The sequence below is a fragment of the Madurella fahalii genome (assembly GCF_045866475.1).
Source record: "Madurella fahalii IFM 68171 DNA, scaffold_5, whole genome shotgun sequence".
NCBI classification, from domain to species: domain Eukaryota; kingdom Fungi; phylum Ascomycota; class Sordariomycetes; order Sordariales; genus Madurella; species Madurella fahalii.
The window spans coordinates 1,824,038-1,841,480 of record NW_027263975.1 but is presented as its reverse complement, the minus strand read 5'-3'; the positions used below and the strand labels follow the sequence as shown (position 1 = coordinate 1,841,480).

General features: G+C 56.3%; 5 protein-coding genes and 1 non-coding gene across 6 annotated transcripts; 3 read left to right on the top strand and 3 right to left on the bottom strand.

The window, feature by feature from the left end:
* Positions 1–81: 81 nt before the first annotated feature.
* On the top strand, positions 82–3,552 carry MFIFM68171_09124 (Zn(2)-C6 fungal-type domain-containing protein; the record flags this gene model as incomplete). Its single annotated transcript, XM_071064543.1, has 3 exons — positions 82–634; positions 690–1,651; positions 1,711–3,552. 3 exons carry the CDS (start codon positions 82–84, stop codon positions 3,550–3,552), a joined length of 3,357 nt encoding a protein of 1,118 aa, XP_070920644.1.
* A 658-nt stretch (positions 3,553–4,210) lies between these two features.
* Positions 4,211–4,326, bottom strand: MP_IFM68171_r71. Its single transcript, XR_011606018.1, has one exon. It is a non-coding gene; the product is annotated as a 5S ribosomal RNA (ribosomal RNA).
* A 495-nt stretch (positions 4,327–4,821) lies between these two features.
* On the bottom strand, positions 4,822–6,204 carry MFIFM68171_09123 (RNA-binding La domain protein; the record flags this gene model as incomplete). The annotated part of the gene is made up of 3 exons (XM_071064542.1): positions 4,822–4,948; positions 5,001–5,806; positions 5,878–6,204. The coding sequence occupies 3 exons, from the start codon at positions 6,202–6,204 to the stop codon at positions 4,822–4,824; spliced, it is 1,260 nt and encodes a 419-aa protein (XP_070920643.1).
* Positions 6,205–7,066: 862 nt separating this feature from the next.
* Positions 7,067–8,568, top strand: MFIFM68171_09122 (mitochondrial 37S ribosomal protein uS4m; the record flags this gene model as incomplete). Its single annotated transcript, XM_071064541.1, has 3 exons — positions 7,067–7,111; positions 7,181–7,633; positions 7,708–8,568. The coding sequence occupies 3 exons, from the start codon at positions 7,067–7,069 to the stop codon at positions 8,566–8,568; spliced, it is 1,359 nt and encodes a 452-aa protein (XP_070920642.1).
* Positions 8,569–10,225: 1,657 nt separating this feature from the next.
* CDC3 (Cell division control protein 3) lies at positions 10,226–12,076 on the bottom strand (the record flags this gene model as incomplete). Its single annotated transcript, XM_071064540.1, has 4 exons — positions 10,226–10,861; positions 10,921–11,387; positions 11,440–11,700; positions 11,797–12,076. 4 exons carry the CDS (start codon positions 12,074–12,076, stop codon positions 10,226–10,228), a joined length of 1,644 nt encoding a protein of 547 aa, XP_070920641.1.
* Positions 12,077–14,637: 2,561 nt separating this feature from the next.
* Positions 14,638–17,163, top strand: MFIFM68171_09120 (Lysophospholipase; the record flags this gene model as incomplete). Its single annotated transcript, XM_071064539.1, has 1 exon — positions 14,638–17,163. One exon carries the CDS (start codon positions 14,638–14,640, stop codon positions 17,161–17,163), a length of 2,526 nt encoding a protein of 841 aa, XP_070920640.1.
* Between the last annotated feature and the right edge of the window lie 280 nt (positions 17,164–17,443).

Genomic DNA, 17,443 nt, shown 5'->3' with positions numbered 1-17,443 from the left:
AAGAAAAAAAAAAAAAGCATAAACACCTCCCCATCAATCCCAGATGATCGCATCAGTCGCTCCTGATCCAGAAGACCGACTATGGAGGCGTTGCTGGGGGCCAGCCAGTCGAACCCCTCGTGCGACTCCATCGCCGACCTCCAGGATAAACTACGCGATCTATTCAGCAAACGTGTGAGCGAGACGCGAGCCGAACACATCTCGGTCACGTTCGAGCTGCGCTCAACCACCATCTTCGAGATACCAGTCACCGAAACCGAAAACGAGGCACTCGAGAACGCGTCCAATATCGACCCGCTGCTGGGCGGGACACGGTCAATTGCCGCACCCCCCGCGGTCGTGAATGGCAGGCAGGCGACGCGCAGGATCAACGCGATCGACGCCCTGGTCAACCAGCCGCTCGATGATCCCGTGCTGCAGACGTCGATTACCAGGCACATCATAAGCGGGCTGGATGAGGTGGACGGGAGCGACTGGACTGTGCGCCAGGTGTCGCGGGCCCAGCAGGGCTGGACCTTTACCTACATCTGTAAGGATTCGTGGCAATCATGGAGTCGTCGGTCCACCAAGACCCCCGCCAAGGTCCTCGTCGGTGAATGGAGCGAGAAGGGCGGGCAGGATCCGGTTCATATGGGTAAGTTTGTACTTCGGAGTTGGAGCGTCTGTGATTGCTGACGAGGACATTGAAGCTCGCCCGGCCTTTGACTGCCGGGGATCCGTCAAGATCGCCTTTGTGAAGTCGACCAGGACCATCGACGTCAAGTACGAGCATATGCCGATGCACAAGACGGTCGCTCAGCTGATCGAGCTTCTTGCGCCGCCGCCGGCCGCGCCTCCCGTCAAGACACCAGCAAAGAAACCGAAGGAACCCAAGCCACTAAAGGAACGGAAGACACCCAAGGAGCCGAAGTCCAAGACGCCGAAGAAGCGCGCAGGAGAGAATAGGACTGCAGATGGGGAAGGCTCACAGTCGAAGAGGCGGCGCAAGAAGAAGGACTCTGCCGCCCCGACTGGCCCCGAGGGCAGCGCCCTGCCTCCAGAGATGCCGGGCGCCCTACCTGTTGGCCACGCAACGCCGCGGCAGCTCTACAATACACAAGTCGAATCTACCGGAGGCGCCCCGCCGGATGGTTCAAGCAATTACCCAGAAGGCCTCGTTAGCGCCAACGCCGCGGATGCTGCAGCTACCGATGACGATGTGCATAGCCACTCCATTCTAAATCTCCCTCCAGGAGAGGCGGCAAGACGGCGAGATCTGGCGATCAAGCTGCTTACGGAAAGCAACATTGATCCTAAGACGCTTTCAGCGGAACAATTCAGTATATTTGCCAATCAGTCCCCAGAACTGCAACAGGATTCTCTGGCCATGCTAGTTAAGTACGGCGCCGAGCGGCTTCGCATCGTCCATCCTGATAAGGATGAGGCGAGCTCTGGTCAAGCCACGCCTGACGGGCAGAGCACTCCAGGCTCGGCGATGCCGGCGACGGAGACACCCAAATCGAATAAACCGAAGAAGCAGCCGGACGCGGAAGCCTCACCCATGCCGGAAGCGGGGCATGCACCGCAGAATGTCGAGGCTGCAGGGAGGAAGCGAAAAACACCTTCACAGCGTATATGCGACAATTGTCGTGTTGTTAACTTCAGGGGCAAGGTTAGTAGGACGATTCCCGCACAGGTGAAACCGAACCGCAATCTGACAGCATTGTGCAGTGTGATAAGAAAAATCCATCGTGCTCAAGTTGCGTGTTGGAAGGGCTCCAATGTGTCTACTCAGCTGCGAAGCCGAAGCAGAGCAAAGCTCCGCCAGCAGAACAGGAGGCGCCTGGACAGAGCGCTGCAACGGCAGTACCGGACGAAGAACCCGAAGATCTGGGGGCACCAGGTTTCCATACCGTAGCGGTCGGCGGGCCGGTTCATGAGCCAATCCATGAACAAGTCAATGAGACGGTAAATGAGCCGATCTCAGACCCAGTTCACCATGAAACTGCATCGCCTTCCAACACGCTCGCGCAGTCACATGGCATTTACCAGCATTCTTCCCGGCTGACGTTCCCTCAGGTCGGAGCGACTACCACCTCTGAACCGCCCCAGTCCAGTACACCATCGGCCCCGATGGGGTACATCTCGCACTCGCTTTCGGAAACCCCGGAGAACTCACTGCATGGCTATACGTACTCAACCCAGGCTGATAGAGCAGCCCCCGAGTACACAGAGAAAACTACCATTGCGGTTGAACAAGTTCAGCGCGGCAAGTCCGTCCCGCAACCCGCTTCAAGGCGCAGTCTCCCGACCAGTCAATCTTCTCACCTGACTGCAACAACCGATACTACCATGAATGCTCAAAGCAGTTGGCAGTCTATGTCCGGTCAGCCTACCATGGCAGTCTCCGCAACCAGGACTTCACCGAGGCAATCAAGGATGAAGAAGCCCGCACTGGGCTCGCAGGGGTACGGTGATCTGCAGCAGCGCGTTTCGAGCTGGGTGACTGCGAACCAACCCACTCCAGAGACGACACAGCCGATGCGCACCTCTCCGTCTCAGGCTGCTGCTCCACCCGGTCGTTCCAAGTCACGGCAGAGTCGGGTCCAGAACCATACCACAGTGCATAGTATACCAGCAGCTCGACCAGGTCAATCACAAGGGACCCAACCCCTTGCTGATAACTCGGGTTATGAATCTGCTGCGACGGCCCAGCAGCCGACATCAACGGATGGCTACAACTCTTACAACCAGTATCCGAGCGCCGCGAGCACCCAGCCGGATTCGTCCAGTGATCGCATCACATACCAGCCATATACCAACAATCAAGCCTCCACCTCATCCAACTCTTATTCATCCTTTGACAATTACAACATATGCCTAGCCAACCCCGCCTCTTCCACGATGCCCACCCCGGCGCCGCAGACCGTGGCCTCGTCTTACCCTTCAACCTCAGTGGCAGGCACCAACACAACACAGTGGGGAGGCGCCGCCTCTACCTCGCAGGCTAGAAACCCGCGCATCTACAACGCAACCCAGGCGACGGCAGGCACCTCTTCATCCCACAACATGTCCTCAAACCCCGAGCAGTCACAGTTATCACAGGGGTTCAATGCCCACCCCCAGCTATCAACTCAAGCTCGGGGCTCATCCAGTGTGTATGCTCAACAACAACAAAAACAGCCCCAACAACCTCATCAACCTCAACAAACCCAGCAGCAACAACGGCGGCAGCAGCAACAGCAACAACAGAACTACAGCGGATACATGACGCAGCAGCCCCACACCGCGGCCATCAGCACCAGCCATCGGGGCTGGTACGCCTTTGCAGCCAACAACGCGGCCGCTCCTGGGGGTTACAATCCGAACGCTGCTGTCGCTGGCTCCGCATCCCACGGTCAAGATCATGGACATGGACACGGGCATGCTACGAACCACGCCGCCGCGCATGGGCACGGCGGCGGGGGGGGCAGCCACAGGTCCATGAACCTGTCGAGCCACGCGTATAGCAGCATGGGTGGGGACGAGCAGGCGATGTATGACTTGCTGCGGAGCGGTAACCCGGTCGGATAGGGAGCAGAAAAGAAAGACGCAGAGAATCTTAGAAACCCGGGGTGAGGGTCAAGAGTCGGTCTTAGTTCTGGTTTTGCGTTGTATTACGTTCCGTTGCGATAATATTTGCTAGGCCGGCTTGAAGAGCTCGTTTTCCGCTCGGTATAATAGACCGAAATGAATTATTTCCCCCCGATTTCGGGGACGCCGCAGATCAATTACTTGGGACCTGTGTTCTCTCTCACTATATGCGGTATTGTAATATACAGTATAACATTAGTGGACATCTGACTCTCCTTCCTTCGTCAGTTTAAAGGCAGGGGTTGGAGGATGAGAAGTCCTGGTCGGTTTGTGCCAGACCCCATGTGATACCTTTCTACTCATGATAGGGATAAAATAAGAATACCATAACCTAAGATTAGGACTTTATGTAATGCCATGAAGAGTATTCTGAGTATCCAGTATGGTTTTGTTGGTTAACAATGCGTTGCTGGTTTAGGGGGATCCGAGTTTATCAATTTCACCAAGCACCAAGCCAGCGCCAGCCGTTGAGGTGAGTTGATCAACCATTGAACGTTGACTTGTATCCTCGGACGCGGCCACTGATAGGCGGCCAAACCAAAGAGGAAAGCAAAGATAGGTTGGGACAGACCATGAAAAAAAAAAAGATGAAGAAAAACATACAACACCAGGGATTCGCTGGTCGTCACCGACCCAACTACTAGTCTGGCCGTCAGTAGCTTGACTAAGGGAGAGCGGACGGGATCCCGTATTTTCTACTGCGTATGGTCGTATGTACTAGACGGCGCGGGTGATGAGATATATCAATGCACTTGGCTAAGGTGATAACATGTGCGATACTCGGGAGTGAATATCCGGGAACGGATTGACGACGTTTAGTTTGGTCATACTGTTTCACTAGAGTCTTGTCTCTTATAGTAGGTGATTTCTCCGTCGTCGGTAACATCGAATCATAATGCGAGAAAGGTCACCTCTGACCAAAGACGCGCATTGTCCATTTCACCGCGCTATCATAATTCCAAGACTGAAATCCAAAAAAAAAAAAAAAAGGACCGATTCGTCCGAACCTCGGCAACATACACGCTCTTCGAGTCGTTAAACGAACGCCCATCGTTATCAGCCCCAACTTGGATTTTCTGAACGGACCGTCCCATCTAAAGCAAAGACCAGCCGGAACGCCGTCCAACGATAGTTTACAGCTCAGTCGGATCCCAACCATGAACATGTAAAAACAGAAAGCCCTTGTTTCGGCCAAAAACGCCAGCCTATTTATTGCGCCGCCACGGCTTCCGGCTTGGTATCAACCTTCTTCGCGGGAGGGGCCGAATCACCGTCGTCCTCCCGCGCCCGCTTACCGTTAGTCTCGGCAGTGGACTGGATGGTGGGAATTTGGACACTGCATCGGGCTGTTAGCAAGAGTATAGCTGCAAGGGAGGAGCGAGGCGTACTCATTGGTGTTCTTCTTGACCTCCTCGGTCTTCTTCTCCTCGCGGCCCCTGTTTTGGTTGTCGCGGCCGCCGCGGCCGCCCCTGCCCCTGCCACGGCTCCGTCCATTCTTGAAACCGTTCTTCTGGTCATCCTCACGCCTTTTCTTCCAGTCATCAGACTTGCCATCACGACCCCGACCACGCCCACGAGCCCCGCCACGCCCGCCTCTGCTCCCCTTCTCCTTGCCCTCCCAGAATGCATTCTGCCGGCTACTGCTGGGCTCCAAGAGGCCCTCCTTGATCTGCCTGTTCTTCTCCTCGAGGTAGTCAAGCTTCTTCATGATCAACAGTTCGTGGCCCTTCCAGGTCGGGGCCGGATCGAGCTTCACAAAGGCATCGGCAAGCTCGGCACTGGCAAATTCGACGAAGACGGATCCCTTGAAGAAGTCTTCGGCGGTCCGCCGGAGCTTCACCAAGTTGACGGGGCCGTAGGGGGCAAAGAAGGCTTCGATGTCGAACTGGGTCGATGGCTCCTCGTCGCCGAAGCCCTTCACGTAGACGCTCGCGTGCAGCTTTGCCTTTTGCGCGTCGCTGGACGAGGTGTACGCCTTCTTGCGCTTGACAACCTCCTGGCCCTCCTCGCCCGACACCTCGAGGAAAGTGCTGTCGCGAAGGGCGGCCACGACGGCGGTGTAAGGCTGGAACTTGTGCATGCGCTTGAAGTTGCAAATGGTCTTGAGCGAGATGGGCTTGTTCTCCTCGCCTCCGGTGCTCTCCCACATGAACTTGTCCCCCGGCAGGTTGCTGTCGCTGAAGTAGAACTCAACCTGTACGCGAGCCGGTCAGAACTGAGGTGCCCAGAAGCAGCACGTTTTCCTCGGGAAGGATATGCGCATACCTGGTTGCGGATCTTGACCGGGTCATCAGTCACAGGCTGAGTGCTAGGATCGTACTTCCTGTTCTTCTTAAAGTCCTGACGGTCAATCTGACCCCTCGTCTTCAGCATGCCACCGGCCGTCTGGTCGGCGCCATTCTGCCCTTTGGAGGCGGCATCCGTCTTCTTGTCGGCGCCGTTCTGGTCCCGAGACGCGGCCTCCGTCTTCTCGCCGTTCTGCTCTGTGGTTTCAGCAGCAGAGGTGCTCTCCTGCACGGGCTGGGCCTCGTTGGTGGTGGCGGCGGCGGCCGGAGCCGCCTGGGGCTGGTCCTTGACGGCTGCTTCGCTCATGCTGAACGGAGAGCGGCGATGCGCCAGAGGGAATAGAAGGGAAAATGCGCTACGGCTGAGAGTCAGGCGATTGAATCTCAAGGCGGCCAAGCGGAAAATATCAGTCCAATGCCTGCTGGGACGAAAACGTTGATCTGCCTGGAAACAGGAGGGGTTGATGGGAAAGGGAAGAGCGTGGTTTTGGGGGAGGCACAGGGCTGCTCGAAATTCTTGGTGGGGTAGTTGACTCAAGCGGCGATACAGTTTAAGTTGTAGAGTCACCAGGATGCGCCAGGCCGAGCTAGGATTTGGGCGACGAATCGGTTATTTTTCTTTAGCTTACAGAGGAAGATGATGGGTTCCCCGTGTAGAGCCGGAGAAGAGAAACATACAGAATATATACAATAGGGTCCGGGTGTGAGAATAATAGGGGCTGGTTACCTATGGTACTGTCAAAATGGTTTGTCGCCTTCTTATCAATTGGCGCGACCCTGAAGGACAATGGAATCGGCAAGCGCGTGCAAAAAATAAGGCGGCGGGAGCTGACCCCACACTAAGCAGCTCCAATTGCTCTTTTTTTTTTTTTTTTTTTTTTTTCTTTTGCAGCTCTTCACCGCCCGAATTGCAGGGTCGCCAAGCCGCCCGTGGAGCAAGAGCCCACCCAGAATGCCCACCTCTCTCAGCGGCTCGAGCGCTCGGTACCCCTGGCGTCTCACGTGAGTCGGCGCGTCGGGAGTGCGTTGGAAATCTTTTCGGCGGATAGCAAGTGTTAGCGACGCTGTCTATCCAGGCGCCCAGATCCTTGGTGCGCAGTCTGGCGGTCTCCCATAACGGTAGGGGAGCATCAATTGGGTAGCCATCGCATTCCGAAGCAACAGACAAGATGAAGCAGCGCAGGTTATTGAGGTTCCATGGCCTAAGGCGGCCGGTGAGTCCCAGCGAGACAGCTCTCTGCTCTCCCCGCCAGTTGCTGATTTCGAGTGCTCGCTCGGTCTAGCGCATCCGCCAAACATGGAACAAGTACAACCTGTTCAACCTCGTGAAGCTGCGGACGCCCAACTTCATGCCCAAGACCTTCTTCCAGCAGAAATGGATAGCCAAGTCCCTGACACGCGGCTACCACGGCGAGCACATTAAGGAATACCAATGGGAGCGCATGTTTAGCCGTCGGCCTCTCTCCGCCGTCAACATGGACCCCGCCTACATGGCCAGGCGCGACGGCAGTGAGCAGGCTGCCGGCCGTGGTTCTGGCCGCAGCGGTCAGGACGACAACAAGAACTGGATGAAGAATAAGGGCAATCTGGACCAACCAACCCCCTACATGCAGATGACCTTTGCTCCTCTGGAACGCCGCCTAGATATTGCCATCTTCCGGGCCCTCTTTGCCAGCAGCGCAAGACAGGCCCGCCAGTTCGTCCTGCACGGCGCCGTGACAGTGAACGGGAAGAAGGTACCACTTCCCTTGATATTCCCCGCGCCTGAGAAATTCGGCCCAGACAGCTCTGACATGATTCCCCAACCTAGATGTTGCATCCCAGCTACCTGCTCAACCCAGGCGACATGTTCCAAGTCGACATTGAGCGTGTTATGACAGCAACGGGCAAGCCGAAGAGGAGTGCAAAAGAACCACGCAAGGTCCCCAAACTCCGCCTTTACAAGGCCGATATGAACAAAGCCAAGGCCGAGGGAGCGTCCGCTGAGGTTCCCGAGGCCGCCGAAGCTGCCGAAGAAGAGTTAGACGACGAAGCCATCCGGAAGCAGAACCTCCAATTCTTTGCCGAGTTAAGGAAAGTTGCCTACGACGTCGGGCAGTACAAGCGCGGCTCGCGGCTCCGGGCCAAACAAAAGCAATATTTGCGGGAGCTGGTCAGGGAGATGAAATCGGTCCTCAGCCAGGCCATCCCGCCGCAGGGCGTCAAGTCGCAGATGCAGGCCATGTTCCGGTACCTCAGCCTCACACCCGCCGAGCGCGAGAACAAGCAGATTGGGGACGTCCAACAGGCCGTCTTCGACCAGTTGAGCAAGCAGCAGCAAGAAGCCGAGGCAGCAGACAGCAAAGCAAAACGCTGGTTGCGGCTAGGGCGTTCGCAGCAGAACGCCATCCGGAAAGCGCTCCGCGACGAAGCCGAGAACCGCGGCTCCGCCGCCGCCGCTACCGACGACAACCCTTACGACTTGTCCAAGCCGTACCTCACGCCCTGGGAGCCCCGCGACTGGATGTCACCCTTTGCCTTCATCCCCCGTTACCTTGAGGTCAACCAAAAGATCTGCGCCGCCGTCTACCTCCGCCACCCGGTCGCCCGCCCCGGCATCTCCGAGGTGCCCACGCCCTTCTCGTCCAAGGTCTCCCAGCTGGCCTTCAACTGGTATCTGAGGAGGAGTTGAGCGGCGCCAGGGAGTATGATGGATGCATCGCGGATAGAGAGATAGATGAGACAAGAGGCGGGACGGTGGTGGGTAGGCGTAGAGGGGGTCTCGTATGGAGGACTCGCGCGCCGGAGGCGGGGGATATATCTCGAGACGCGGGAAGAAGAGCACGAGGACGAGGTTTCATGTGTACGAAATGTAAATATCATCGTCGTGCCAGCAGCTAGACGATACATCCTTTCTACCTGCTAGCACCGGCCCGGCGGGAAATGCCCAGGGCGGGCAAGACATGCTGCCTGTATTCTAGGTGTAATTGTACAATATGGTACCATCGCTTTACTAGTTGACTGGAGGGGTCGAGAATTGACGTAATTCCAACATCGAATTGTATCAACTAGTTTATGACTGGCTGTTGATACTGCTAGCTCACGGAGTAAGATGCTGATGTGTTAAGTGTCTTCAATAGACGCTAGAGTCTTGCTGCATCATCAGGCTATGCCAGGACATAAATGGAGGAGCAGACTGGTTGAACGACACGCGCTCAGCCTACTCGCCCTTCACAGCTAACCACGACCTCACTAGAGAATAGGTATCTACGCACCATTCCACGCGGGCGACAGTCACAGTTTCAGAGAAAAAGACGGATCCTTTTATTGCAGACACAGACACTAAGCTAAACCACAAAACAACAGAGAAAATAAGGCGAAGCAGGTCGGTAGGTAGTTGGGTGGTAGAGCGTAAAGCATAGGAGAAGTAAAAAAAATAAATAAAAAGGGGGTATGGCGACAGCCGAGAGTAATACAGTGTTCGACCGCTCCGAACGGGAAGGCCGCAAAACAATGAAAGACAGGAAGTAGAAGTTGGGGTATGGTAAGGAAAAAGACGCCGCCTTCTTTGCCGACCCTCTCGACTGGTCATGAAATGTCGGCGGATAATCCGCCGTAGCGCCTTCGCCCAGGCAATCTTCCTTGTCTTGTTCCCGCACAGTTACCGTCCGGCCTCAACCCGGCTTTCAGAGATGGTGCTCCCTCTTGGACTCCCCCCCGAACCTAGAAAAACATCGTCTCCAATGACTTGGCCGGCTGGTTGGAGAGGAAGGTCGGTGTGAAGTTAAAAGTAAACGTCGTAAGATTTTCTGGTGCGAACCAGGGAATGTCGTGAACCGGGGTCGAATCAGGCTCGTGTGACGTCTCTAGCCGTATCATAGAATCCTATCGCAGTTTCCGATCTTGCAACGCCCCCGGTCATTGCCCTTCCAAGCCGAAATGATCATGGTTCTGCTCAAATCGTGCTCGGGTCATGGAGATATGGTTCCGGGCACCCCCACCCCAACCAAGCCAATTATTTCTGCACAGTAAATTTCAGGAACAGCCAGCCGGAATCCTAACCCCCGACGATGGAAACTCCGGTCTACCGGAAGCCGTCTAGACCATTTTGCTGGGAGCGAAGCACTTTCCCAAGTACCCCGACTGCGCCGTTGAAGGTGTTTTTTTTTGGCCGCCTTCCGGGCAATCTTTCCCACGAGTATTAGAGGGGTGTGATTAATAAGGGAGACAATATGAAACAACAAAGAGGCAAAAGAAAAGACGCGGCGAGCTGGTATCGGTTGGGCATCATGGTACTGAGATGGGTCGTAGAAGTAAAAGAAGGCGAGAGGTGGTAGAGAGCGGCAAGATTATCGGAGGGAGAACCCCTTCCTCTTGGGCTCCTTCTCCAGCGGCCGCCCGCTCTCCACCCTCGACTTCTTCTCTTCGAGCTCCAGCCGTTGCCGCTCTAGCTGCTCCTTCATTTCCCGATGACGGGCGTAGAGCTCCTCTTCGCTCTGCTTCAGTTTGGACTCCTTCTCGGCAACCTTTTGTTGGAAGACCATCTTCATCTCAGCCTCCATCTTGGCCAGCTTCTGTTCGTGGAGGGCGCGCTCCTCTTCCTGCTTGACGGCAGGGTTGACCTCCTTGAAAACGCTCGGGTCTTGAGAGACACCCATAGCAATCAGCTTATCCGTCCGGTAGTTCTCATAGAGAATGTTGTTAGTGTGCTCCTTGAGCTCCTCCATGTGGGTACGGATGAGCATCTGGCGCAACTTGACGAAGTCGCAGTGCTCCTCGTTGTCCACCTCGATCACGCCCCAAGGATAGCGCCGGCCGCGGACCTTGCGCCCATCCGCGTTGGTCACCTCATTGTTGGCGCCGACAACGGCGAACGGAACCTTGGACATGATCTCGTTGTTCTCCGCGATCGTCTCCTCATCATCGAGCTCGTAGCGAGGGCCCTCGAAGATCTGGACCTTGTGGTACTTGATATCCGCAAGGATCTAGGAGGCAACATCGTTAGCATCTGTTCGAAAAATTCCAGAACCGCTCTAGAACTTACTCTGGCCTTGAAGGCAGCGATCTCCTCATCGGTCAGGGTATCGGCCTTGGCAATGACCGGGATCAGGTTGACCTTGGTATGCAGCCGCTTCATGACTTCGATGTCCAGAGGCTTCAGCGAGTGGCCCGTCGGCTGGATGAAAAAGACGCATGCGTGGATGCGGTTGTCGACAATGTTCATGCGGTTGACCTTGTTCTCAGCATCCAGGTAAGCATCGAAACGCTGCTCAATGTTGTCGACAATCGGCCGCCAAGATTCGTCATTGTTCACAAAATCGCCGAAGCCGGGTGTGTCAACAACTGTCAGCCGCAGCCGCACGCCCGCCTCCTCGATGTCGGCGCTGATGGACTGGATGGTGACGGTCTTGGGAATGATGTCCAGGCTGGGGCCCTTGCGCTCCTTGGGCGGGTACAGGGAAGTGTTGAAGAGAGTGTTGACGAGGGTCGACTTTCCGAGGCCGGATTCACCTGCAGGAAACGTCAGAAACTAGTTCCACCACGTTCAAGGGAGAATACGTACCAACAACCATCACATTGAAGTTGAAGCCCTTCCGGACGCTCTTGCGGTGCCATTGGTTAGGGAGATTGGCGAAGCCAACGTAGCCCGTCAGCTTCCTACGGACAATGTTTCTGTTGTCACTCGTAGCTGGAGGAGCTGCGGCCACGAAGTCAGAAGATGGAGCTCCTCTAGAATCCTCCGATCCAGATGTCGAAGGCTTGCCAAGGGGCGTTGGGTGCGCCGGGGCAGGGGGAGGGAAATTGGTGGGAATACCGTTTGCAGCTGGAGGGAAAAGATGAGTTAGTATCATTCTGCGCCAAAAGATGCCCGGCTATTTGATAATGGGAATGTCCTGTTTGGGGGTACGCGGAGCCTGACTGTCAAATGACGTTTTCGATGGGCGCTTTCGGAGCGGAACAGGCTCGGCGTTTTTGGGATACAGTTCATCATAGGAGAGTGGCGCGGTCGTTGGGAGCTTCGGTGGGTCCCCGACATTCAACATGCTCCGGTAGTGGCGGATGGGCGTGCCCGTCTTCTCGTCATTTCCACCCAAGGGCAGGCTGCTGGTCCGGACCCCGGGGCTGCTGGGGTGTACCGCCCCATCATGACTCTCGAACTGAACGCTCTTGGGATGAGACTTGGGACCATGCCGGCCCATGTTTGCGAAGTTCATCCTGGTGAGAGTGTGCAGAATGTGTTCGACGTGTACGATGATTCTCAGGTTTCCCCCAGAGACGGAAAATGGAACTGGACAAAGGGGGCGGATGACGTGGGAAGACGAGCGACGGTCCTGATAAGGAAAACACTGGAACGAAGGGCGAGGGCGAGCGGGACCCCGTGTCTCGGACGATTCGAACCTGGGAAAGGAGCGGCCTTGTCGGGTTCCCGGTAGGGTTGTTCCTGCGGTTTGCTCCCCAAACACGAGCGCCTCTGGCGTAGAACAGAAAGCAAGAGCTTACCCATTGTAAAAGGAGCCGTGACGATGAACCAGTCGTGACTGGGAAGGGAAAAGAGTGGGAAGGTGCGAAATCTGTGGCGGAAGAAAGAACACGTCAGTCAGAATACCTTTTATGTTGCTTTCCATAAAGCCTTCCACGTGCGACCTGATGGTGCAAGCCAAAGGAAGCTAACGGAGCTTCGTTGCTGCGACAGGCGCCATGGATCGCTTGTGCTCGAGGCCGCAATGACGCTCAAGTACATGGTGCGCGCCAGACCCGACCCAGAGAAGAATTGTCCGGCTCCAGCAACCGGAAGGGCTCGGTCAAGTCTGCAATGGCCGATGGCCGCGATAGCTGGCCTGCGCCGTGGGAATTCATCACATACCAGGTCAAAGGAGAGCCTCGGTGTAGTCGCGCGTTTCGGGTGGCGCTACAGGGCGTGGGTGAGGAAAAGGGAATTGGCGGGTGATTCTGAAAGGTAACGCTTGATCGCGTAAGAATACGGCGAGAAAAAGAGTGTTGAGAAGTACGAAAATGTCAAAGTGAGGATGCGAGATGTGAACGTGTCGCGGTCGTCAAAGGGAAAAATTTAGGGTGCGACAGGCAGGGAGATTACCCGTCTGTTTGTCTCGCTGGAGCAAAAGGGGGTTGTCGTGCTGGGCACCAATGCTGGGGTGAGGTCCGGGGCAGGGGGAGGTGCTCAGGATGGGTTAAATGAACGGGACCGGGGGGGTGCCTTGGGCCTGCGATTCGCTGGAGTCTTGCCAATGGCTGCTGGTCCCCCAGACCAGAGGAGTAAAATCTCGGCCTGAGGATGCCAGGGTGCTCATGTGCTCGACCACCACGACGCAGAAAAAGCACGCTGCAAGATTGGTCGTGGTCGGCGATTTGCATCCTCTCGCTGCGTGGTTTTACGGGAGGAGCATTACGGATGGAGCGGGATAGAGCTTTCCAGGCTCGTATCCAGCTCGATCAATGGCTGAATTGACCCATTTTCCATCACGATAGGACCCCGGCCGTCAACCTGGCTCCACCGTGTAAGTTGGGCTCGTCCATCGCCAGCAGCACCATCCAGAAGTGCTGGCGGCGGCGAATGGCCGTCTCAAAACTAAGGCAGGCCCGCATTCATCAATAAAACACCTTTGCTCCCTAGGCGCTAGGCGCCTTTCGGGCCAGAACTTGTTGTTCATTCCAACTCTCGGCGACCATGGATCGTTGACGTCTCTTTGTTGAGGCTCGAAGAACCCTGCGCCCCAGGTCTGCAGCCCTGCCCAATGTCCGTTTCGATGTCATCGGTTCGCATCCAGGGCTTCATTGGAGAGGATGTTTCGACTCAACGCTGCAACTGCCAGCACGAGAGGCGCCACCCCATGTTCTCCGTTATTTTTTTTTTTTTTTCGGGGTTTGTGACTAGGATTTGGTGTGACATGCAGCCATGTGTGCTTGACGAAGTCGATCGAAATGAAGCCGCAACGCGACCCGCACTCAGGGCGTAAAAGGCTTGGCAACTTTTAAACGTCTTTCGCTTGTTCCCTTCGCTTCCCACCCAGCCCAAGTTACCGATGCGCACGAGGTTCCTGGATGCTGTCGTGCAGCGGCTTGGTGCCACCATTACCACCCCATCTTTGATGTGGCAGCTACGCATTGGCCTCGTGTGCGACCAATAGCCAAGAGAGAGATACACAAGCAGGAGAGGCGCGAGCCCTTATCCCACAGCGTGGTGTTTGGCTGATTGGCCGGCGCTGCTTCCTTGGACCGGTATTTTGCATCCGAAACCTGCAGACGGATTGTCCGAGACACGAATCTCCCGTCCAGACGCAGGACCGCCCGCTCTCCTCTGACTGGCCTAGCATAGTCCACTTGGGGCGTCCGCCGACGTAGTGTACAGTGTAGCGGTAGCAGGTCAGAAACTGATGGAAATGGGCATGGAGCCATGGACCACCTGTTCAGATGCAATCAAGGGGCGGCAAATCACGGGCAAGAAGACCCTGTCGGGCCAGGCCCAGCGGAACCCTGTTCCGAATGCAGCTGTACATACATGCCGACCGATGATGTAACCCACGATCCTGACCAAGGCATCCAAACGCGGAATCGCATCGGCCTTTCCAACCACGCAACACCGAATTGCATCTCCCATAATAGAAGGAACCGCTCGTAGCGACGTTGCCCCGTTAGTCATGCCAGCAATGAGGAGAGGCGTTACGAGCCGGACCGTAATGGAACGCCAATTCTAATTTCTTCACGCCACACGTTCTGCTGTGCAGTCTCTCTCCGCGCCACGATGAGGCTGCTCGCGAGGAACATAGGAAGTTTCCACCGCGCGGGGCGTGTATTATACTATCCACCGAGCGTCAGTGTTTTCACGAGAAAGACCAGGCCGCGGATCACGGGCAATGGCTTGGGCCCCTCGTACCTCGACCCGCCCTTGCGGCAATGCTTCCTCACGTCACGGCAAGGTTCTCAACCTAAAGTGCGCCTTTCTAAACTGATGGCCGTGATGGCTACCAGCGCCTTGCTTGCGTTGTGGCTCTACCCGGCTGATGCATTCCAGCACACCGACGCCAAGGCGAAAATAGCGCCCGGTAACGCGCAGCCAGCAGCCAGTGATGATGAGACTGACTGCGAAGGCGATGGGAGCGCCTGGACCAGGTTCGCCCGGAACTTCGATGGCATTTCGTTTGTTCCCTCAACAGACGGCCTCTCGGACATGGTTGTCGACTATATCGTGCCAGAGTGGGCAAAGCACATTCCCGGTTACGTCAGAAAGCTGCAGCGCGAGCTGAACATGGCTCCTGGGTCGCTGGCCGCTGAGATCTGGCAAGAGGCCCATGACCCGTACACCCATCCCGAGATTGGATACTCGGCAAAAGTACGCGTGTCGAACGACCTCTGTGATGACGAGAAGACGTTCCTGGGGCGCAGGAAGAGGGCCATCATCCCTGCGCTAGCTAGATACTTGGGACTTAAAGAGGGAGATATCCATCCGGATGACGTCCCTATTATCGCCATGTGCGGCTCTGGAGGCGGCCTCAGGGCACTCGTCGCGGGAACTGGGTCCTTTCTTGCGACAACTGAGGATGGCCTTTTCGACTGTACCACCTATTTATCAGGCGTGAGCGGCTCCTGCTGGCTTCAGACACTCTATTACTCTTCGGTGACCGGGGGCGATTTTCGACGCGGTATTGATCACCTCAAAGCTCGCCTCGGCACTCACATCGCATATCCACCCGTTGCATTCAATTCTCTGATGTCGTCACCGACGAACAAGTACCTGTTGAGCGGGCTCGTGGAGAAACTCAAGGGCGACCCCCACGCAGAGTTTGGCCTCGTCGACATCTACGGAATCCTCCTGGCGGCAAGGTTGTTGGTCCCTAAAGGCGAGCTTGGAGTAAACGAGAAAGATTTCAAGCTGTCGAACCAGCGAGAATATATCAGATACGGGCAAAACCCTCTGCCCATCTACACTGCCGTGCGGCATGAGATCCCTGAGTTGGACTCTCCAGATTTTGGCGGCCCGGGGTCCATCTCGGAGGAGGCCAAGGATAGGGCGAGGAGAGAGGCATGGTTCCAGTGGTTCGAGATCACGCCTTACGAGTTCTTCTGTGAGGAGTTCTCGGCTGGCATCCCCACATGGGCCCTGGGTCGCAAGTTTAAGAATGGCTCAGATGTGCCCACAGCATCAGGGCTACGTCTTCCCGAGCTTCGCGTGCCCTTGCTCCTGGGCATCTGGGGCAGCGCATTCTGTGCGACCTTGAGCCATTACTACCGCGAGATCAGGCCAATCATCCAGAGTCTTACTGGCTTCCACGCACTCGACGAGCTAATATGGGGGCGTAATAAAGATCTTAGCATGGTCCATCCCATCGAGCCTGCCACCATCCCAAATTTTGTCCACGGCATGTACGGCAAGCTCCCAGAAGCAGTCCCGCAGGGAGTCTATGACAACCAATACATCCAACTCATGGACGCCGGCATGTCCAACAATCTGCCCATCTACCCACTCCTCCGCCCAGGCCGTGACGTGGACATTATCGTGACTTTTGACGCCTCGGCCGATATCAAAACCGATAATTGGCTCTCCGTCGTCGAGGGATACGCCCGCCAGCGCGGCATCAAGGGTTGGCCGGTAGGCATCGGTTGGCCAAAGCCCTCCGAGCCCCCTTCCACAGCGGCCGCACAACTCGATGAGGCCCAAGCCGTTTCCGCCGCCGAGGCTGAAGGCAAGGTCGCCAAAGCCAAAACCGAGCAAGCTGCTCGGCACCTCACTATACTCGCTGAGACTAAACAACAACCTACCCTTGGAGGCGTCGACAGCAAAGCAGAAGCTGAAACCGACATTCGCACCCAAGAAGAATCCCAGCGCGAAGCCCAGAAACAAAGCAAAGCCACCACCGAACTGGGCTACTGCACCGTCTGGGTCGGCACGACCCAGGAACGCTCCTCGGACCACCCACCCCCTCCGCCTGTGGACGACACCTCGTCGTGGCGGCTGATGGAGCCCGACGCGGGCATCACGGTCGTCTACCTGCCCTTCCTGGCCAACGAGAAGGCGGCCCCCGGCGTCGACGTGGCCGTCACCGACTACCTGAGCACGTGGAACTTTGTGTACACGCCGCGGCAGATCGACGAGGTGGTCGGCCTAGCGAAGGCCAACTACGCCGAAGGGAGGGAGCGTATCCGGGCGACGGTGCGGGCGGTGTACGAGAGGAGGAGGAGGCGGCGGTTGGAGGCGGAGAGGGAGAGGGATGAGAGGTGGCGGCGGTTTTGGAATCGGAGGTTGGGGAGGGGCGGGGATCAGTTTAGCTGAGTGTCGAGGGGTAGTTGTGGGTGGTGATGGTGTAGAGCTGATGCCCTCAATAGATGGGGTCTTGGGGACAACATATCCACCATTAATACCCGCCCTCTCTTCATGGCCCAAGTGTACATGCATTCTTTTCGACATGGAGCCCTTCTGAGTACGGCAAAATACTATACATACATGCATACATACACTGCTATACTGACACGGCCAGATGACTCGTCCCATGTCTCGCATTCCCAAGATCCTCCCCATGATCAACCGCATCGGGAAGCGGCACCTTTGCTTT